The sequence below is a fragment of the Canis lupus genome, chromosome 11 (assembly GCF_011100685.1).
Source record: "Canis lupus familiaris isolate Mischka breed German Shepherd chromosome 11, alternate assembly UU_Cfam_GSD_1.0, whole genome shotgun sequence".
Taxonomy (NCBI): Eukaryota; Metazoa; Chordata; class Mammalia; order Carnivora; family Canidae; genus Canis; species Canis lupus.
Genome location: NC_049232.1, coordinates 23,042,638 through 23,059,630, shown reverse-complemented (window position 1 = coordinate 23,059,630; position 16,993 = coordinate 23,042,638). Strand labels below are relative to the sequence as shown.

The 16,993-nt window shown below is 39.1% G+C and overlaps 1 protein-coding gene across 7 annotated transcripts in view; it reads right to left on the bottom strand.

Moving 5' to 3' along the window:
• Positions 1 to 16,993, bottom strand: part of CATSPER3 (cation channel sperm associated 3) — a 39,411-nt gene that overhangs the window by 12,778 nt on the left and 9,640 nt on the right. For 5 of the 7 annotated variants that reach the window (XR_005366692.1, XM_038552208.1, XM_038552211.1 and 2 more), the window contains exon 3: positions 1,065 to 1,304. Coding sequence is in view for 6 of the 7 variants with exons in the window: in XM_038552208.1 (XP_038408136.1) it covers positions 1,065 to 1,304 (240 nt within the window). In the remaining variant the exon portion in view is untranslated. Of the gene's footprint in view, positions 1 to 1,064; positions 1,305 to 2,138; positions 2,374 to 16,993 lie in introns of all 7 variants that reach the window. The other 2 variants (XM_038552209.1, XM_038552210.1) reach the window with 1 other exon arrangement.

The window sequence follows — 16,993 nt, the reverse complement described above, 5'->3', positions numbered from 1 at the left end:
AAAGCAAGCAGGCACCCAAGAAGTGCTCATGAGGCTGGAGGAACAGCAAAAAGAGGCAGTGAGAGGACAATGGAACTGGCCAGTGGACTTGGCAACAAAGAGATTGCTGACAACCTCAGAGAGGCTAGTTCCTTTGGAGGGAAGAAGCCAGGGCACAAATGACCAGTGAGGAAGCAGGGACTAGGAGTTACAGACACATCTTCCCAGGATGCAAGGGAAGGAGAGGAGAGGAGGGCTGGCCTGAGTTTGGGAGAGGACACACAGCCATGGCACTACATGAGAGCATGAAATGAGTGAATGGGGATCTGTGGTAGGGGAAGCTCTTTAACATTCTCCTCATCTTGTCCCCCAGGCCCTAAGACTGCTAAGTGTAGGGCCCAGGTCCTAGACAGAAGCCCAGGCCTGGCTGGGGGCAATCTCTCAGCAGAATAGGCTGACACACACCCTAGCTGGTCCAATGAGTCCAAAGCAGCCCCTTTCGGGAGAAGCGTGGACACAGGGCACAGTGCCAGGGAAACATACTGTCCCCGAGGTGAATGCTCAATGGCAGGTTGGGTCAGCGATGAAGTTTTTTCTGATACCTTCTGAGCAAAGAAAAACTAGTCACCTCACGACCTCTCAGCGGGAGCACCATCTCTAGAGCTGCCTGAACAAAGTAATGAGATTGTTCTCATCCAGAGAAGCAGCAGATTTTTAGCTGTATGGGGAAAGCATACAACTGAAAGTGTGTGACCAGTGCCACCAAAAAGCAAGAGACCCCTGGGAACATAGTTTAAAGGCCTTGCACCATGTAGCATGGGAGAGAGGAAAAGTTTGTGTGGCCACTGGAGCCAGCCACACCTCTCAAATCTCAGCTGTGTCATCTAACTGCTGAGGGACTGTGAGTCTCAATTTCTCCATCTGTAAAACAGAGATGATGACACTTTTCCTCATTAAGATTAGGTGAGATACCATTGGTAAAGATCAACCTGCCATACAGTAGGATTCAGTAACTGGATGATGGTGGTAGAATGATGACTTCATCAGGGGCTAGTGGGCAGACATGGCACCCCTAGGTCACTCACCCGGATGCCACGGCTATAGGTGATAAGTTTGAGGATGCGCAGGGATTGCATGCCATCAGCAATGTTGAGGTAGGGGTAGTGCTTGCCCTTGAATCTTCGGAGACCATAGGGGATGAAGATTGTGATGATGATGATTACATCCAGCAGGTTGTAGCCATCTTTCCAGTAGTTGATGGGGTCCACGTAGAGCTTCATGCAGAACTCGGAGCTATAGATGGACACAAAGACCAGCTCTGAGACCTGCAGGGATGTCAAGGGTTAGATGGTCAGGCCAAGCTGCAGCACCCCATAGTTCTGTCCTCTCCCTACCTGGGGCACCCAATTGGCTGTGTGCATCTTGGGGAGAGTGTACTCCTAGGTCCCCTGTGTGTGAGGGAAACCCAGGCAGAGCCCCAGGCACACAGTGGAGACATAGTATTGTGTCCTGATTCTCTTCCCCTTCTGCGTCTCCCCTCCCTGCAGCCCTCAGCCCTGGGGGTCACAGCCAGGTCACACCCAGGTTGCTCAAGAACGACGGACTGACCAGAAAACAGAATGACCATCTAGACCCCAGTATAAGGCAACTCAACATATCAGGTGACCTGAATGTAAGCTTTCCCAAAGAGAAGATCCCAAGAGTTTTCTGGCCCACCTGAATATTCAGGAATAGAGATGAAATACTCAAATATCTACTAATATATATTAGTAATGTTCATCACAATACTGAAAATCAGTTAACTACTTCTGACGAACATTCTGCTTTTTTCCCACTTTTACACTTGATGAAATAATCTAATCTTATTCAAATTTTCATGCATCTATAACTTCAGGTGAGCAAAGATTGGTTCAAAGAACAGAGAAGTTAGCATACTAGAAGAGAAAGGGGAGAGCAGAGCAGGAAATGCCGTTGGAGGGGCAGGCCACATAGGGAAGCCCTTATAGGCCTGGTGAGAGCTTTGAAGTTTAACACCCACCTTGGAGGATTCTGAGCAAGGGAGTGATAGGAACTGATTGGCATGCTTAAGAGACCTCTGTGGAAAAGAGACTAGTGGGAAGACTGGCAAGACTGACGACTAGTGGGGTGGGGGGACTTACGGAGGAAGAGGCAGGTGGCAGGCAAATGATTAGACTGGGGGATGGTTGGCATCGAAAGGAAGAGGAGAGAGTGTGTGTTTTGGAGGCTACCATGTCAGGACCTGGCTGCCGGAGTTGGGGTGTTCAGGAAAGGCAAGAGGCCAAGGAAGACTTTAGTGCTTCAGACAGAAGGGTCAGCGGTGATGCTTTCTCGGAGATGAATTTGGGGTGAGCTGAAGTGGGCTAGAGAGAGATTCTGGAGGGAAACAGAAAAGTTTGTGAGGTATGTCACCTTTTCAATACATGTCAGACACTACCACTGGAAAATGTAACTCAAGCCATAGCTACCCACTTAGATAACATGAAGGCAGCTGGTGTTTTTTTTTTTTTTTAATTTTTATTTACTTATGATAGTCACACACACAGAGAGAGAGGCAGAGACACAGGCAGAGGGAGAAGCAGGCTCCATGCACCGGGAGCCCGACGTGGGATTCAATCCCGGGTCTCCAGGATCGCGCCCTGGGCCAAAGGCAGGCACCAAACCGCTGCGCCACCCAGGGATCCCCAGCTGGTGTTTTTATTTGTCCTGCATACTTGTGTCTGTGGCCCTCTACTTGGCAACCATTTACATACCTTTCTATTTTTTAATGACTATGTAATATTTAAGATACACAAAAAGGTATAAAGAATAATATAATGAACCATATACTACCACCCAGCTTTAAGAAATAAAATATTATTACCATTGTAGGTAGTCTCCACTGACCAAGTCCCTTCCCTCTCACAAAAGTAACCCTACTGTAAGTCGGCAGCAGGTCATGCTCATGTATTTTATACTCTTACCACAAAGGTACCCCAAAAGTACATGGCATTTTTTTTGCATTTTTTATACATTATGGAAACAGCATAGACCCTGAAGTATTCTTTGGCAATTTGTGTTTTGTTTTGTTTTGTTTTGTTTTTCATTTAAAATTACATTCAGGCGCCTGGGTGGCTCAGTCAGTTAAGCATCCAACTCTTGATTTCAGCTCATGTTCTCAGGGTCATGAGATTGAGCCCCATGCCCATTGGGTTCTGTGCTTGGCGGGGAGTCTGCCGGAGGGTCTCCCTCTCCTTCTGTCCCTCCTCCCACCAGCATGCACATGCACACATGTGTGCTCTGTCTCTCCAAAATGGATAAATCTTTTTTAAAATAAATAAAACTACGAGATTCATCTATGTTGGTATGTGTAAATGTAGTTTATAGTTCTACTACTATGTAGCAACACCACTCATGAAAATACTGTAATTTATTTAACCCGTTACCCACTGGGTGATATTTGGCTTGTTGGTAATTTTTACTATTGCAAACAACCTAAGAGTACAAAAAGAGTGAGTAAATTCTTGTATGTTTTATCATATCTGTGTATAAAGCTTCTCTCAGTTATATACCTCGGGGTAGAATTAGCAAGTTGTAGGATATGAGTAACTGCAACTTCACTGGATAGTGAGATGTATTTTCTGAAGCTATTGTACCAATTTAATACCAGCAATGTTCCCACTGTCTTCCCTGCTAACCAACGCTTCCCAGGGCTGAGCTTCTTCATTTTTGTCAGACTGATGAATATTTGTCATTTCTCTAATTAATGACGTTGGATGTCTCTTTATATGTTTAAATTGTAAACCACCTGTTTCTTATCTTTTGCCAAATTGCCTGCTGGACTGTTTTCGGTTTTTTCTTATTGGCCTACCAAATGATCACTTTTTCAGATATTCTGAATCCTGATTCTTTACCCGTTATATGTACTGAAAATATCTTCTCCTACACTGACTTATGTTTTCACCTTTTCAATGATCTTTTGATAAACAAAAATTTAAAATCTTAATGGAATCAAAAGAACCAAACTGTTTTTTCATGACATATATTTTGTATTATATACTATATATATATTATAATACAAGCTTTAAAAAAGCTTCCTGGGGCACCTGGGGGCTCAGTGATTGAGCGGCTGCCTTTGGCTCAGGGTGTGATTCCAGGGTCCTGGGATTGAGTCCCACATCAGGGGACTCAGCAAGAAGCCTGCTTCTTCCTCTTCCTCTTCCTCTTCCTCTTCTTCTTTCTCTGCCTCTCTCTCTGTCTCTCATGAATAAAAATAATTTAAAAAAATCTGTAAGAAAAAAAAAAAGGAAAACTTCCCCTCCTGAGATTATTATAAATATTCTATTCTAAACATTCTGAAGTGTCACTTTTCACATTGGGTCTTTAACCCTGTTGTGTACGCTGTGAGGCAGAGATCCAGTTACATGCTTTCCCCACACACACACCCTATGGTCCTAGTACTGTTTCTAGCAGTAGGTACCCTTTTGCCCCTCACCTACAGCGCCCCCTGACAGGTACCAGGTCTCTGTATGGGCCAGGATCTATTTCCCAGCACTCTTACCTATTGCACTGGCTTCTTTGTCTACTACGTCATCACTCTTGCCTTCATTACTAAAGCTCTACACAAAATTTTATCTGGTTAAGTCTACCCTTTTCTCCCCCTTTTAACTTTCAAAGTCATCTTATTTGCTTTTTCTCTTTAATTCTTTTTTTTAAAGATAGATTTATTTATTTACTTACTTACTTATTTATTTATTTATTTATTTATTTATTTATTTATTTATTTATTTATTTATTTATTTATGATAGAGAGAGAGAGACAGAGGCAGAGACACAGGAGGAGGGAGAAGCAGGCTCCATGCCGGGAGCCTGACGCGGGACTCAATCCCAGGACTCCAGGATCGCGCCCTGGGCCAAAGGCAGGCGCTAAACCACTGAGCCACCCAGGGATCCCCCCCGCCGCTTTGTTTTTTTCCCCCGCCTTTTTTAAAGATTTATTTATTTATTTATTTATTTATTTATTTATTTATTTATTATAGACACAGAGAGATTCTCTTTGTTTCTCTAAATTTTAGCATCAGCTTTTGGCAACCCATGAAAAACACACTGCCTTTATTTCTTATTGGAATTGCACTGATTTTACAGATTAATTTGGGGAGATTGCATCTCTAAGAAATTGAGCTTTTCTATCCATGGTCTGATAGATCTTTACATTTCTTTGTCTTCTTTAATGACCTTTATATATTTGAATATTGTTTTCTCCTTAAGGATCACATAAATCTAGGGGCACCTGAGTAGCTCAGCCAGTTCCTGAGCCACTCAGGTGCTCGGGTCATGATCTCAGGGTTCTGGGATAGAGCTCCAGGCTGGCCTCCCTGCTCAGTGGGGAGCCTGCTTCTCCCTCTGCTCTTCCCCCACTACTCATGCTCCTGCTCACTCTCTCTCAAATAAATAAAATCTTTTTTAAAAATTCACAAATCTTTTATTAGATCTATTAGATTTTATTACATCTTTTGTCTAAATACTTTGCATATCTTGCTATTTGAAGTGCTGTTTTACAGTTAATATACTAAATGTAATTAATTTTATTTATTAATCATATATCCAGCAAACTTATTGGACTTAGTATTAACTTTACTAACAATTTTTTTCAGATTCTTTTGAGAGTTCTATGCAAAAATGACAGTATTTTTCTAATCCTTAAAAGAGAATACTGCTAAAGTTTCACCACTGAGTGTGAATTTTGATCCAAGTTTTACAAAGTACCCTTAATTGGGTTAAAAATAAGCCCTTTCTATTCCTAGTTTGCTAAGTTTTTATCTTAAAGGATATTCATGATAAACTTTTTTCTTCATCTTTTGAAATTATCTTTTTTTCTCCTCTAATATTTTAAGCTGGTTAATAAAATATGTAGATTTTTCTAATACTTGCATTCCTGAAAAAAACAAACCTGGCAATAACATATACTCTTTTTCATTCATTTTCTAATTCAGTTTCCTAATGTTCTGTTTGGGATTTTGTATTTTTTTAAATTTTTTTTAAGATTTTCTTTATTTAATCATGAGAGAGAGAGAGAGAGAAAGAGAGAGAGAGAGAGAGGGTCAGAGACACAGGCAGAGGGAGAAGCAGGCTCCATGTAGGGATCCTGATGTGGGACTTGATCCCGGGACTCCAGGATCACAGCCTGAGCCAAAGGCAGGTACCAAACAGCTGAGCCACCCACAGATCCCCATGGGATTTTTGTGTTAATGTTCATGTAATTGGGTGTGATTTTCTTTCTCATACTGTCCTTGTCTAGTTTTGGCATGAAGATTATGTCAGCCTTACAAGATGAACTATATGTGGGCAGGGCAGGTATACTCATTTATCTGATCACTTGCAAGCATTTTATGTTTGAAATTATATCTTCCACGAATGTAAAACCATCTAGTACAGGTTAGTTTGTAGGTTTTGGGGATAAAGTTTTAGCAACTAATTCAACACTTTATACCCATTAAAAGAAATATAAGGACATATAAAAATTAGCTCAGTTTTTTGCTTTTTTGTTGAAAGTCAGTTTTGTCAATTTTTTTCTAGAAAATTATCTTATCTCAGCTAGGTTTTCAAATTTTATTGGCAAAATTATTAGATTTCTGACATCTACTGTATCTGTTATTTTAATTTTAAAATGCTAACATACATACATACATACATACATACATACATAAGCAAGCAAGCAAGCAAACAAGCTAGCTAACATGAGGGTACATGGGTGGCTCAGTGGTTGAGCGCCTGCCTTTGGCTCAGATCATGATCCCAGGGTCCTGGAATCAAGCCCTGCATCAGACTCTCCGCAGGAAGCCTGCTTCTCCCTCTGCCTGTCTCTGTGTCTCTCATGAATAAATAAAATATTTTTGAAATAAAATAAATACTTACATGAAGATATGCTGAGTGAAATAAGTCGATCAGAGAAAGACAATTATATGGTTTCACTCATGTGTGGAATATAAGAAATAGTGAAAGGGCTTTTAAGGGAAAGGAGGGGAATTGAGTGGGAAAAATTAGAGAGGAAGACAAATTATGAGACTCCTAACTCTGGGAAACAAATAAGGATTACAGAAGGGGAGGAGGAAAGGGGGCGTGGGGAAACTGGGTGACGAGCACTAAGGAGGGCACGTGATGGGATGAGCACTGGGGGTTATACTATTTGTTGGCAAACTGAACTTAAATAATTTTTTAAATAAATAAATAAATAAATAAATAAATAAATAAATAAATAAATAAATAAATAAATAAATAAATAAATATAAATAAAAAATAAAACGCAAGCCTAGGGACGACTGCATGGCTCAGTTGATCAGCCATCTGCCTTCAGGTCAGGTCATGATCCTCGGGGTCCTGGGATCAAGCCCCACATCAGGTTCCCTGCTCAGCAGAGACTGTGCTTCTCCCTCTCCCTCTGACCCTCCCCTCTGCTTATACTCTTGCTCTCTCTCAAACGAATAAAAAATCTAAAAAAAAAAAAAAATCCTAACATGATTCAGGGCTGTCATTTGTCTTGACTGTCTCATGAAGAAAGCTATTTTATCATCGTTTTCTAAGATCGAACTTTGGCTTTATTAATACTATTGAATCTTTGCTTTCCTTAAAAAAAGATTTATTACTTATTCACGAGACGCAGAGAGAGAGATAGAGAGGCAGAGACAGGTAGAGGGAGAAGCAGGCTGCATGCGGGCGGAGCCTGATGTGAGACTCACTCCCGGGTCTCCAGGATCACACAAGCCCTAGGCTGAAGGCGGCACTAAACCGCTGAGCCACCCGGGCTGCCCCTTTGCTTTCTATTTCATTAATTTTTGCTCTTATCTTTATTATTTCCTTTTTTCTACTTTCCTTCTTTTCTTCTATTTTTCCTTCCTTTTTCCTTCTTTTTGATTTTATTCGGTTGCTCTTTTCCAAAAGGTCAGCTCATTAATTTTTTAAATTGAGGTATAATTCTTGTACCATAAAATTCATCATTTTAAAAAGTAAAATTCGTAAGGGGGGTTTAACTTTTGAGTACTCATAACCTTTGTTTTTGATTAGGGTAAAAAAATATATATATATAACATGATAAGTACACATTTACCCATTTGTAGGTGTACAATCAGTTCAGTGGAAGTAGTGCATTCACAATATGGTACAACCATCACTACCATCCATTTCCAGAACTATTTCATTTTCTCAAGCAGAAGCTCTCTACCCAATAAGCAGTACCTTCACATTCCCCTCTTCCCCAGCCCCCAGATAACTCCATTCTTTATGTCTGTGTTAATTTTCCTGTTTTAGGTACTTTAATACTTTCACTTATAGTGAAACCACACAATATTTGCCATTTTATACCTGGTTTATTTCACTTGGCATAATGTGTTCGAGGTTCATCCACATTGTAGCATGCATGTATCACAATTTCATTCTTTATAAAAGCTGAATAATATTCCATTTTACATATAGACCACATTTTCTTTATCTATTCATTTGTCAATCATGTGTCATGTGGCAATTCATGTGTCCACATGACTTGCTTCCACCTTTTGGCTACTGTGAACAATGGTGCTATAAACACTGGTGTACAAGTATCTGAGTTTGTTTCCAATTCTTTTGAATATACACTTAGAAGTGGAATTGCTGGATCATACGGCAATTCTATGTTTAACTTTTTGAGAAGATGTTCTCTAGAGCTTTTACATGATTTAACATTCCCACCAGCAATGCACAAATGTCCTAATTTCTTCTTGTCTACATCACTAACACTTGTTCTTTTCCATTTTGCAGTTTTTGTTTTCATAATAGTTGTAATAATTAGGGTGTGAAGTTGTATCTAATTGTGGTTTTGATTTGCATCTCCCATTCTAAAGGGATGACTAGTGATTCTGAACATCTTTTAATGTGCTTATTGGTCATTTACTATCTTCTTTGAAGAAATGACTATTCAAGTCCTTTGGGCATTTTTTAAAATTTAAATTGAATTTACCAACATATAGCATAACACTCAGTGCTCATCTCCTTTGGGCATTTTGTAATTGGGTTGCTCATATGTTGTTATTGTTATTACTGTCAAGTTGTGGGAGTTATTTATATAGTCTGCATGTTAACCCTTTATCAGATTCAGGATATGCAAATACTTTCTCCCTTTCTGTGGCTTATCTTCTCACTCTCTTGATAGTGCTCTTAGACTCACAAATGTTTTTATTTAATGAAGTCTAATTTATCTACTTTTCCTTTTGTGGCCTATGCTTTTGGTATCATCTCTAAGAATCTATTGTCAGATTCAAGGCCATAAACATTTACCTCTATGTTTTCTTCTAAGAATTCTAGCTTTTATACAGTTAATTTTTTAATACGGTGTGAGGTAGGGGTCCGACTTTATTCTTTGAATGTGGATAGCAGGCTGTCCTAGAACCTGACGAAGAGACTATTTTTTTTAAAGATTTTATTTATTTATTCATGAGAGACACACACAGAGAGAAAGAGAGACAGGGAGGGAGAGACACAGGCAGAGGAAGAAGCAGGCTCCATGCCGGGAGCTCGATGTGGGACTCAATCCAGGGTCTCCAGGATCAGGCCCTGGACTGAAGGCGGCACTAAATCGCTTGAGCCACCTGGGCTGCCCAAAGGTTCTTGCCCCAACTAAACAGTCTTGGCGTTCTTGTCGAAAATCAATTAGCCTACTTAATTTGGTTTTATCTCCAGAATTTCAATTGTATTCCATAGGTCTATGTTTATCCTTATGCCAATACCACACTGTTTTTTATTATATCTCTGTAGTCTAAAGTTTTGAAGTCAGAAAGTACAAGTCCTCCAACTCCGTACTTCGTATTCAGTAATATTGTTTTGGCTCTTCAGGGCTCTTTGCACATCCATATGAATGTGGGTATTCCTTTGTTAGGAGGTTTTTGATTAGTAATGTAGCCTCTTTACTTAATATAAGTCTGATCCAACATGTCAGTCTTCTATTTTTCTCTTGAGTCAGTTTTGCGGTTAGTATGTTTCTTGTAATTTGTCCATTTCATCTAGGTTGTCTAATTTGTTGGCATCCAATTGTTTATTCTTCTCTAACCCTTTTTTCCTATAAGGTCAGTAGTAAAGTCCCAACTTTCATTTCTATTATTAGTAATTAGAGTCTTCCCTTTTCTTTAGCCAATTTAGCTAATACTGTCAATTTTGTCAATCTTTAAAAAAAAAAAAAGGAAATTTTGGTTTTATCTCTTCTCTATATGTTTATCTCACTCTAAAATTTTTTATTTCCTTCTTTCTGCTAGCTTTCAGTTTGGTTTGCCCTTCTTTTTCTAGTTCCTTAAGGTATAAAGTTAGGTTACTAAGGTACAATCTGGGATCCCTGGGTGGCGCAGCGGTTTAGTGGCTGCCTTTGGCCCAGGGCGCGATCCTGGAGACCCGGGATTGAATCCCACCTCAGGCTCCCTGTGCATGGAGCCTGCTTCTCCCTCTGCCTGTGTCTCTGCCTCTCTCTCTCTCTGTGACTATCATAAATAAATAATAATTTTTCTTTCCTAATGCAGGCATCTACAGGTATGTATTTCCCTCTGAGCACTGCTTTTGCTGCATAAGTTTGTTTTTTTTAATTGAAGTATATTGAAATACAATTTTATATTAGTTTCAGGTGTACAACAGTGATTTGACACATACATTATGCAATGCTCACCATAGTAAGGGTAGGTATATGTGTCATCAAAGTTATTACAATATTATTGACTATAATCCTTATGTGTTATGCTGTGTGCTCATTTTCATTTACCTTACTTTCTAACCTCCCTTGTGATTTTTTTCTTTGACCTACTGGTTATTTAAGTTTATTTCCATATATTTGAACATTCTTCCAGTTTTCCTGCTATTACTGATTTCCAGTTTCATTCCATTTTTTTTAAACATTTTTTTTAATTTTTATTTATTTATGATAGGCACACAGTGAGAGAGAGAGAGAGGCAGAGACACAGGCAGAGGGAGAAGCAGGCTCCATGCACCGGGAGCCTGACGTGGGATTCGATCCCGGGTCTCCAGGATCGCGCCCCGGGCCAAAGGCAGGCGCTAAACCGCTGCGCCACCCAGGGATCCCTCATTCCATTTTTGTCAGAAAAAATACTTTGTATGATTTCATATTTTTAAATTTATTACACCTTGTCTATGGCCTAACATATGGTCTATCCTGGAGAACGCTCCATCTGCATTTGAGAAAAATCATTGTATTTTCTTAGTGAATTGACCCTTTTGTCAAAATACAATATCCTTGTCTCTTGTAACAATTTTTCCCTTAATGTCTATTTTGGCTGATATTTTAAACCCATCTGAGCTCTCTTTTCATTTCTACTTGCATGGAATAATTTTCTCCATTCTATTTTTTAAGATTTTATTTATTTATGAGAAACACAGAGAGAGACAGACAGACAGACAGACAGACACAGGCAAAGGGAGAAGCAGGCTCCATACAGGGAGCCTGACATGGGACTTGATCCCAGGTCTCCAGGATCATGCCCCGGGCTGAAGACAGCACCAAGCCGCTAAGCCACCGGGACTCCCCTAAAATAATTACTGATAAAGAAGAAATACCTCTGGCATTTTATAATTTTTTATATGTGTCACATCTCTTTTGTACCTCAATTTCTCTATTACAACTCATTTTCATGCTTGATTCTTTTGTAGTGTACCACTTGGATTCCTTTCTCTTTTCTTCTTCTATATATTTTTTAGTTCTTTTCTTGGTGGTTACTTTCATGATTACATTTAAGCTCTTAAACTTCTAACAATCCATTTTTAATACAACCTTAGCTTCAATAGTATATAACAATTATTTCCTTAGAATTTCATCTCCCCCTTTCACGTTTTGTTGTCACAAAACACATCTTTATACATTATGCACCCATTAACTATAATTATTGTTTTATGCATTTTTATTTTAAACCATATATACACATAGTGTGTGTATGCACACACATACACATACACACACACATATATAGTTACAAATTAAAAATATAATACTGACCTTTTATATTTACCTATGTAATTACTTCTATAAGTGGCTTCAAGTTACTGTCTAGTTTCTTTTCTTTTTTAACCTTCTTTTTGAAGATTTTATTTATTTATTCATGAGAGACAGAGAGAAAGGCATAGGGAGAGGGAGGCAGAGGGAGAAGCAGGCTCCCTGTGGGAAGCTCAATGTGGGACTCAATCCCAGGACCCTGGGATCACAACCTGAGCCAAAGGCAGACACTCATCCACTGAGCCACCCGGGCAACCCAGTTACTGTCTAACTTCATTTCCACCTAAAAGACTACCTTTAGCATTTTGTGTAGAGCTTCTACCAGCAAACTCTCTCAGCTTTTGCATATCTGGAAATGTCTTATTTTCTCTCTCTCTCTCTCTCTCTCTCTCTCTCTTAAGTAGGCTTCATGCTGGATGTGAAGCCCAATGCAGGGCTTGAACTCATGACCCTAAGATCAAGATCTGAGCTGAAATCAAAAGTCAGATGCTAACTGAGCCACCCAGGTACCCCTCTCCTTCATTTTTTGAAAGACAGTTTTGCTGGATATAGAATTCTTGGTCAACAATATTTTTCTCCCAGTGCTTGAAATATGTTCTGTCACTTTTTTCTGTCCTCCACAGTTTCTGAGAAACCAGCTGCTAATCTTATAGATAATACCTTATATGTGACAAATGGCTTCTCTCTTGAGAGTTCAAGATCCTAAGATTCTCTTTGTCTTTGGTTTTTGACAGCTCAATTATGTGTCTCAGTGTGGATCTCTTTATGTTTGTCCTTGGAGTTTACAGATTCTTGGATGCATATATCCTTTACCAAATTTGGGAAATTTCTAGCTACCATTTTTGTTAAATATTCTTTCTGCCTCTTTCCCTCTCTCACCTCTCTTTCTGGAACTTCCAATATGTATATGTTGATATGCTTGATTGTGTCCCACAGGTCTCTTAAACTCTGTTCATTTATCTTTCTTTTTTTTTGTACTTTTTTTGTTGTAGTTCATTTATCTTCATTCTTTATTCTTTCTGTTCCTCAGACTAAGCTCAATAGATTTGTCTTCAAGTTCACTGATTATTTCTTCTACCTACTCAAGTCTGCTCTTGAACTCTCCAGTGAATTTTTCTGTTATTGTACTTTTCAGCTCCAGAATTTGTTTGGTTCTGTTTGGTTCTAATTTCTATCTCTTTATTGACATTCTCTTTCTTGAGACACTTTTTCTGGTTATTTAGCTCTTTGCCCAAGGTTTCTTTTAGCTCCCAGAGCATATTTTACACAGTGGACTTATTAAAGTCTTTGTCTAGCAATTCCAATGTCTATGCTTTCTCAGGGACAGTTTCTATTCATTTCTCCTGTATAAAAGCCATACCTATTTGTTTATTTGCACACTTAATTTTTTTGAACTAGACATTTTAAATATAAGGTAGTAACTAAGATTTTAATTATTAGAGAGAGAGAGAGAGAATGAGCAGAAGCAGAGGGAAAGAGAGAAGCAGACTCCTTGCTTAACAGAGATCTCCATCCCAGAATCCTAAGGTCATGAACGGAGCCAGAGGCAGATGCCCAACTGACTGAGCCACCCAGGTGTCCCTACAATGTAGTAACTCTAAAAATCATATTCTTCCCTTTCCTCAGAGTCTGTTACTTTTTCTGAGTAGTAGTTGTTTTTGTAAAATTGTATTCTTTGCAGGGTGCCTGGCTGGCTCAGCCAGTAGAGAATATGACTTGATCTCAGGGTTGTGAATTCAAAGCCCCACATTAAGTACAGAGATTACTTAAAGATAAAATATTTTAAAAACTGTATTCTTTGTCATATGTGGTATTTGAAGTCTCTTCCTTTAGCTAGTGTTTAAAGAGAGATTTTCTTAAATGCTTCAAGTGAAAAGAAGAAAAGGAGGGAGGAAAGAAGGAACAAGAGAAGGAAGGAAGGAAGGAAGGAAGGAAGGAAGGAAGGAAGGAAGGAAGGAAGGAAGGAAGGAAGGAAAGAAGGAAGGGATAAAGTAGACAATACAATTCTTTAAGAACAAAGTCTGCTCTACTGCTTCTGGACCCAAGGAGACCAGAGTCCCTCACTGAGAACTCAAGCTGCCATCTTTAGGACTATCACCATGCTGAAAAAGGGAGTGGGTCAGGGACATATAAAAATGTTGCAAAGTTTTCTTCACTTTTAAAGGTTGACTCTTTCTTGGGGCGCCTGGGTGATGTAGTTGGTTAAGTGTCCAACTCTTGGTTTTAGTTGAGCTCATGATCTCAGTCATGAGATCAAGCCCTGCAACAAGCCCTGGGTCATGCTCCAAGCTCAGCAGGGAGTCTGCTTAGGATTCTCTCTCCTTCTCCCTCTGCCTCTTCCCCCAGCACTCATACTTTCTCTCTAAAATAAATATTTTCTTAAAATAAAATTTAAAAGTAAATAAAAGTTGACTCTTTCTTGATTCACAGTTTACTCATTTGCTATAAAACTTTGACGATTTTTCAGAATTCTGACAGTTATTGCCTCTTTTCAGGTATTTTTCTGGGGGTAGATGGACCCCTTAGAGCTACCTACTCTACCATTTTCACCAATATCACTCCTTCATTTTTGAAGGATGGGTTTTCTGGATGTAGAATTCTTGGTTGACAGTCTTTTTATTTCAATACTTTGAAAACAACACTCCACTGCCTTCTGGCCACTGTAGTTTCTTGGGATAAATAAGCATTAATTTTATTGAGGATACTTTGTATGTGATGAATCACTTCTCCACAGGTACTCTCAAATTCTTTGACTTACAACAGTTTGTTCATGATGTGTCTAGATGAATTTCTGAATCTTAGAGTTTACTAATATTTTTGGATGTGCAGATTGTTTTTTCATCAAATTTGGGGAATTTGGGGCCATTGTTTCTTTGTATTTTTTCTGTCCTTTCTCTCCTCTCCTTCTGGGATACCATATTTGATGGTGTTCCACAGGTCTCTGCTCATTTTCATTCCTTCATTTTTTCTTTCTGTTCCTCACACTGGAGAATCTCAATTAATCAATCTTTCTGTTTTTCAATTTCTTCCTCTACTAGCTCAAATCTACTATTAAATTCCTCTAGTGAAATTTTCAATTATTGCACTTCTCAACTAAGGAATTTCTATTTGGCTCTTTTTAATAATTTCTCTATATTCTCTATTTGATGAGACATTCCTCTCATACTTTCTTTTAGTTCTTTAGATATGATTTTTCTTTAGTCCTCTGAACATATTTACAATAGCTAATTTAAAAAATCTTTGCTTAAGTAAGCCCAAGAGATGGGCTTCCTTGGAGACAGCTTCTACTGAGTGTACTTTTATTTACTTGTGTGGAGGCCATACATTCCGGTTTCTTTGCATGTTTCATGATTTTGTTGTTCTTGGAAAGTGGACATTTTAAATTATAGAAAATTGGAACCCTGGAAATTAGAAGCTGCCCTCTCCTTAGAATTTTACTGTTGCCATTCCTTTTTTTTTTAAGATTTTATTTATTTGAGAGAGAGAGAAAAAAAAAAAAAAAACATGAGGAAGAGTAGAGGGAAAGAGAAAAGCAGGCTCCCCACCAAGCAGGGAGCCTGATGCAGGGCTCAATCCCATGACCCAGGTCATGATCCCTGAGGTCATGACCCATGCCAAAGGCAGATGTTCAATCAACTAAGCCACCCAGGTGCCCCCCCTTTTAAAGGGACTTTCCAGAAGTACTTCTGTGAAGTCTGTATTCTTTATCATACGTGAACAAAGTCTCCACAGCTAACTTAATGGCCTGCTAATAAATGGATAGATGTTTCTATAAATGTCAGGACCCACTAAGTCTCTGAGCCTTTTCTATGAGGCTCTGAGTGTTGGGGCATATATTTAATGTTCTAGCAGTTTACATCTCTGTCTCAGCCTTCATTTTCTGCTTGCAGAGTCTCAAGATTTTCCAAAGGTGAGAGATCGGGGTCTTCTCAGAACTTTCCTGATGCCTTCATTGAGATCTTCCAAAATAGTAATAATTTCTCAGAGTTTCATAGCTAATCAAGGTTTTTCATGCATGTTATTTCCAATGACCTCACAGCCATCCTGTGTGTATTAATAACAGTGCTTTACAAATGTTGATGCTGAACAATTTCGAGATTAAGTAACTTGCCAAAAACCTCAATTCGTATAACACTGAAATCTGTCTGCATCCCTTCCACAGCACAGAACATCCCTGAGGCTTGCAAACCAGGGCCCTACAGGATGTATGTTTTGTGACCCATATGGCCTCTGTAAGGCAATCAAAGATTCAGATTCCTCAACTCAGCTTTTTCCCTGACTCCTATCAAATCCTATACCTAACATGATGTTCTACAGTCCATTACCAAACACTATAGAATACTGGTGTGGATGCACTGCCATACCAACAAGCTCACAGAAGTACCAAATGAACATTGATCCTCACATTTCAGGTGTTGATTAGGGTATTCCATCACCTCCATGATTTCTGACCCCACATTATGTTGATGCAGGCCATTTTTACCACCAAGAAAGAAATTTGTTATTTACCATAAATAAAGACAGAGTATATTTTTAACCATTTTATTTTACAATAAAACATACATATAGAACCAAATAAACAAATATATAGCTTAATAGACTGTTACAAGACCAATACCCCGGTAACTATCACCTAGGTCAAGGAAAGCAACTTTGTTCACCAGCCATCCCAAAAGTCCTTCCATGTGCCCCATTCCAATTACAACTTCCTTCCTTTCCCCCAAAGTGACCACTATCCTGATTTTCATAGTAATCACTCTCTTGCATTTCTCTATAGATAGGTACCCCTGTAGATCCCTGGAACTAATACTTTAGTCTTCTCCTTTAAAATTTTAAAAAATTTGTTAAGTCTTTTAAGTCTTCCATTCCTTTTTTCCTTTCAGTTTACTTGTTGATGAATCCAAGCAGTTTGACTGGTAGAATTTCCAGTCTGGATTTTGCTGACTACACACTCATAGTGCAGCTCAGTATGCTCCTCTGTCCTCTATTTCCCAGAAGTAGGTA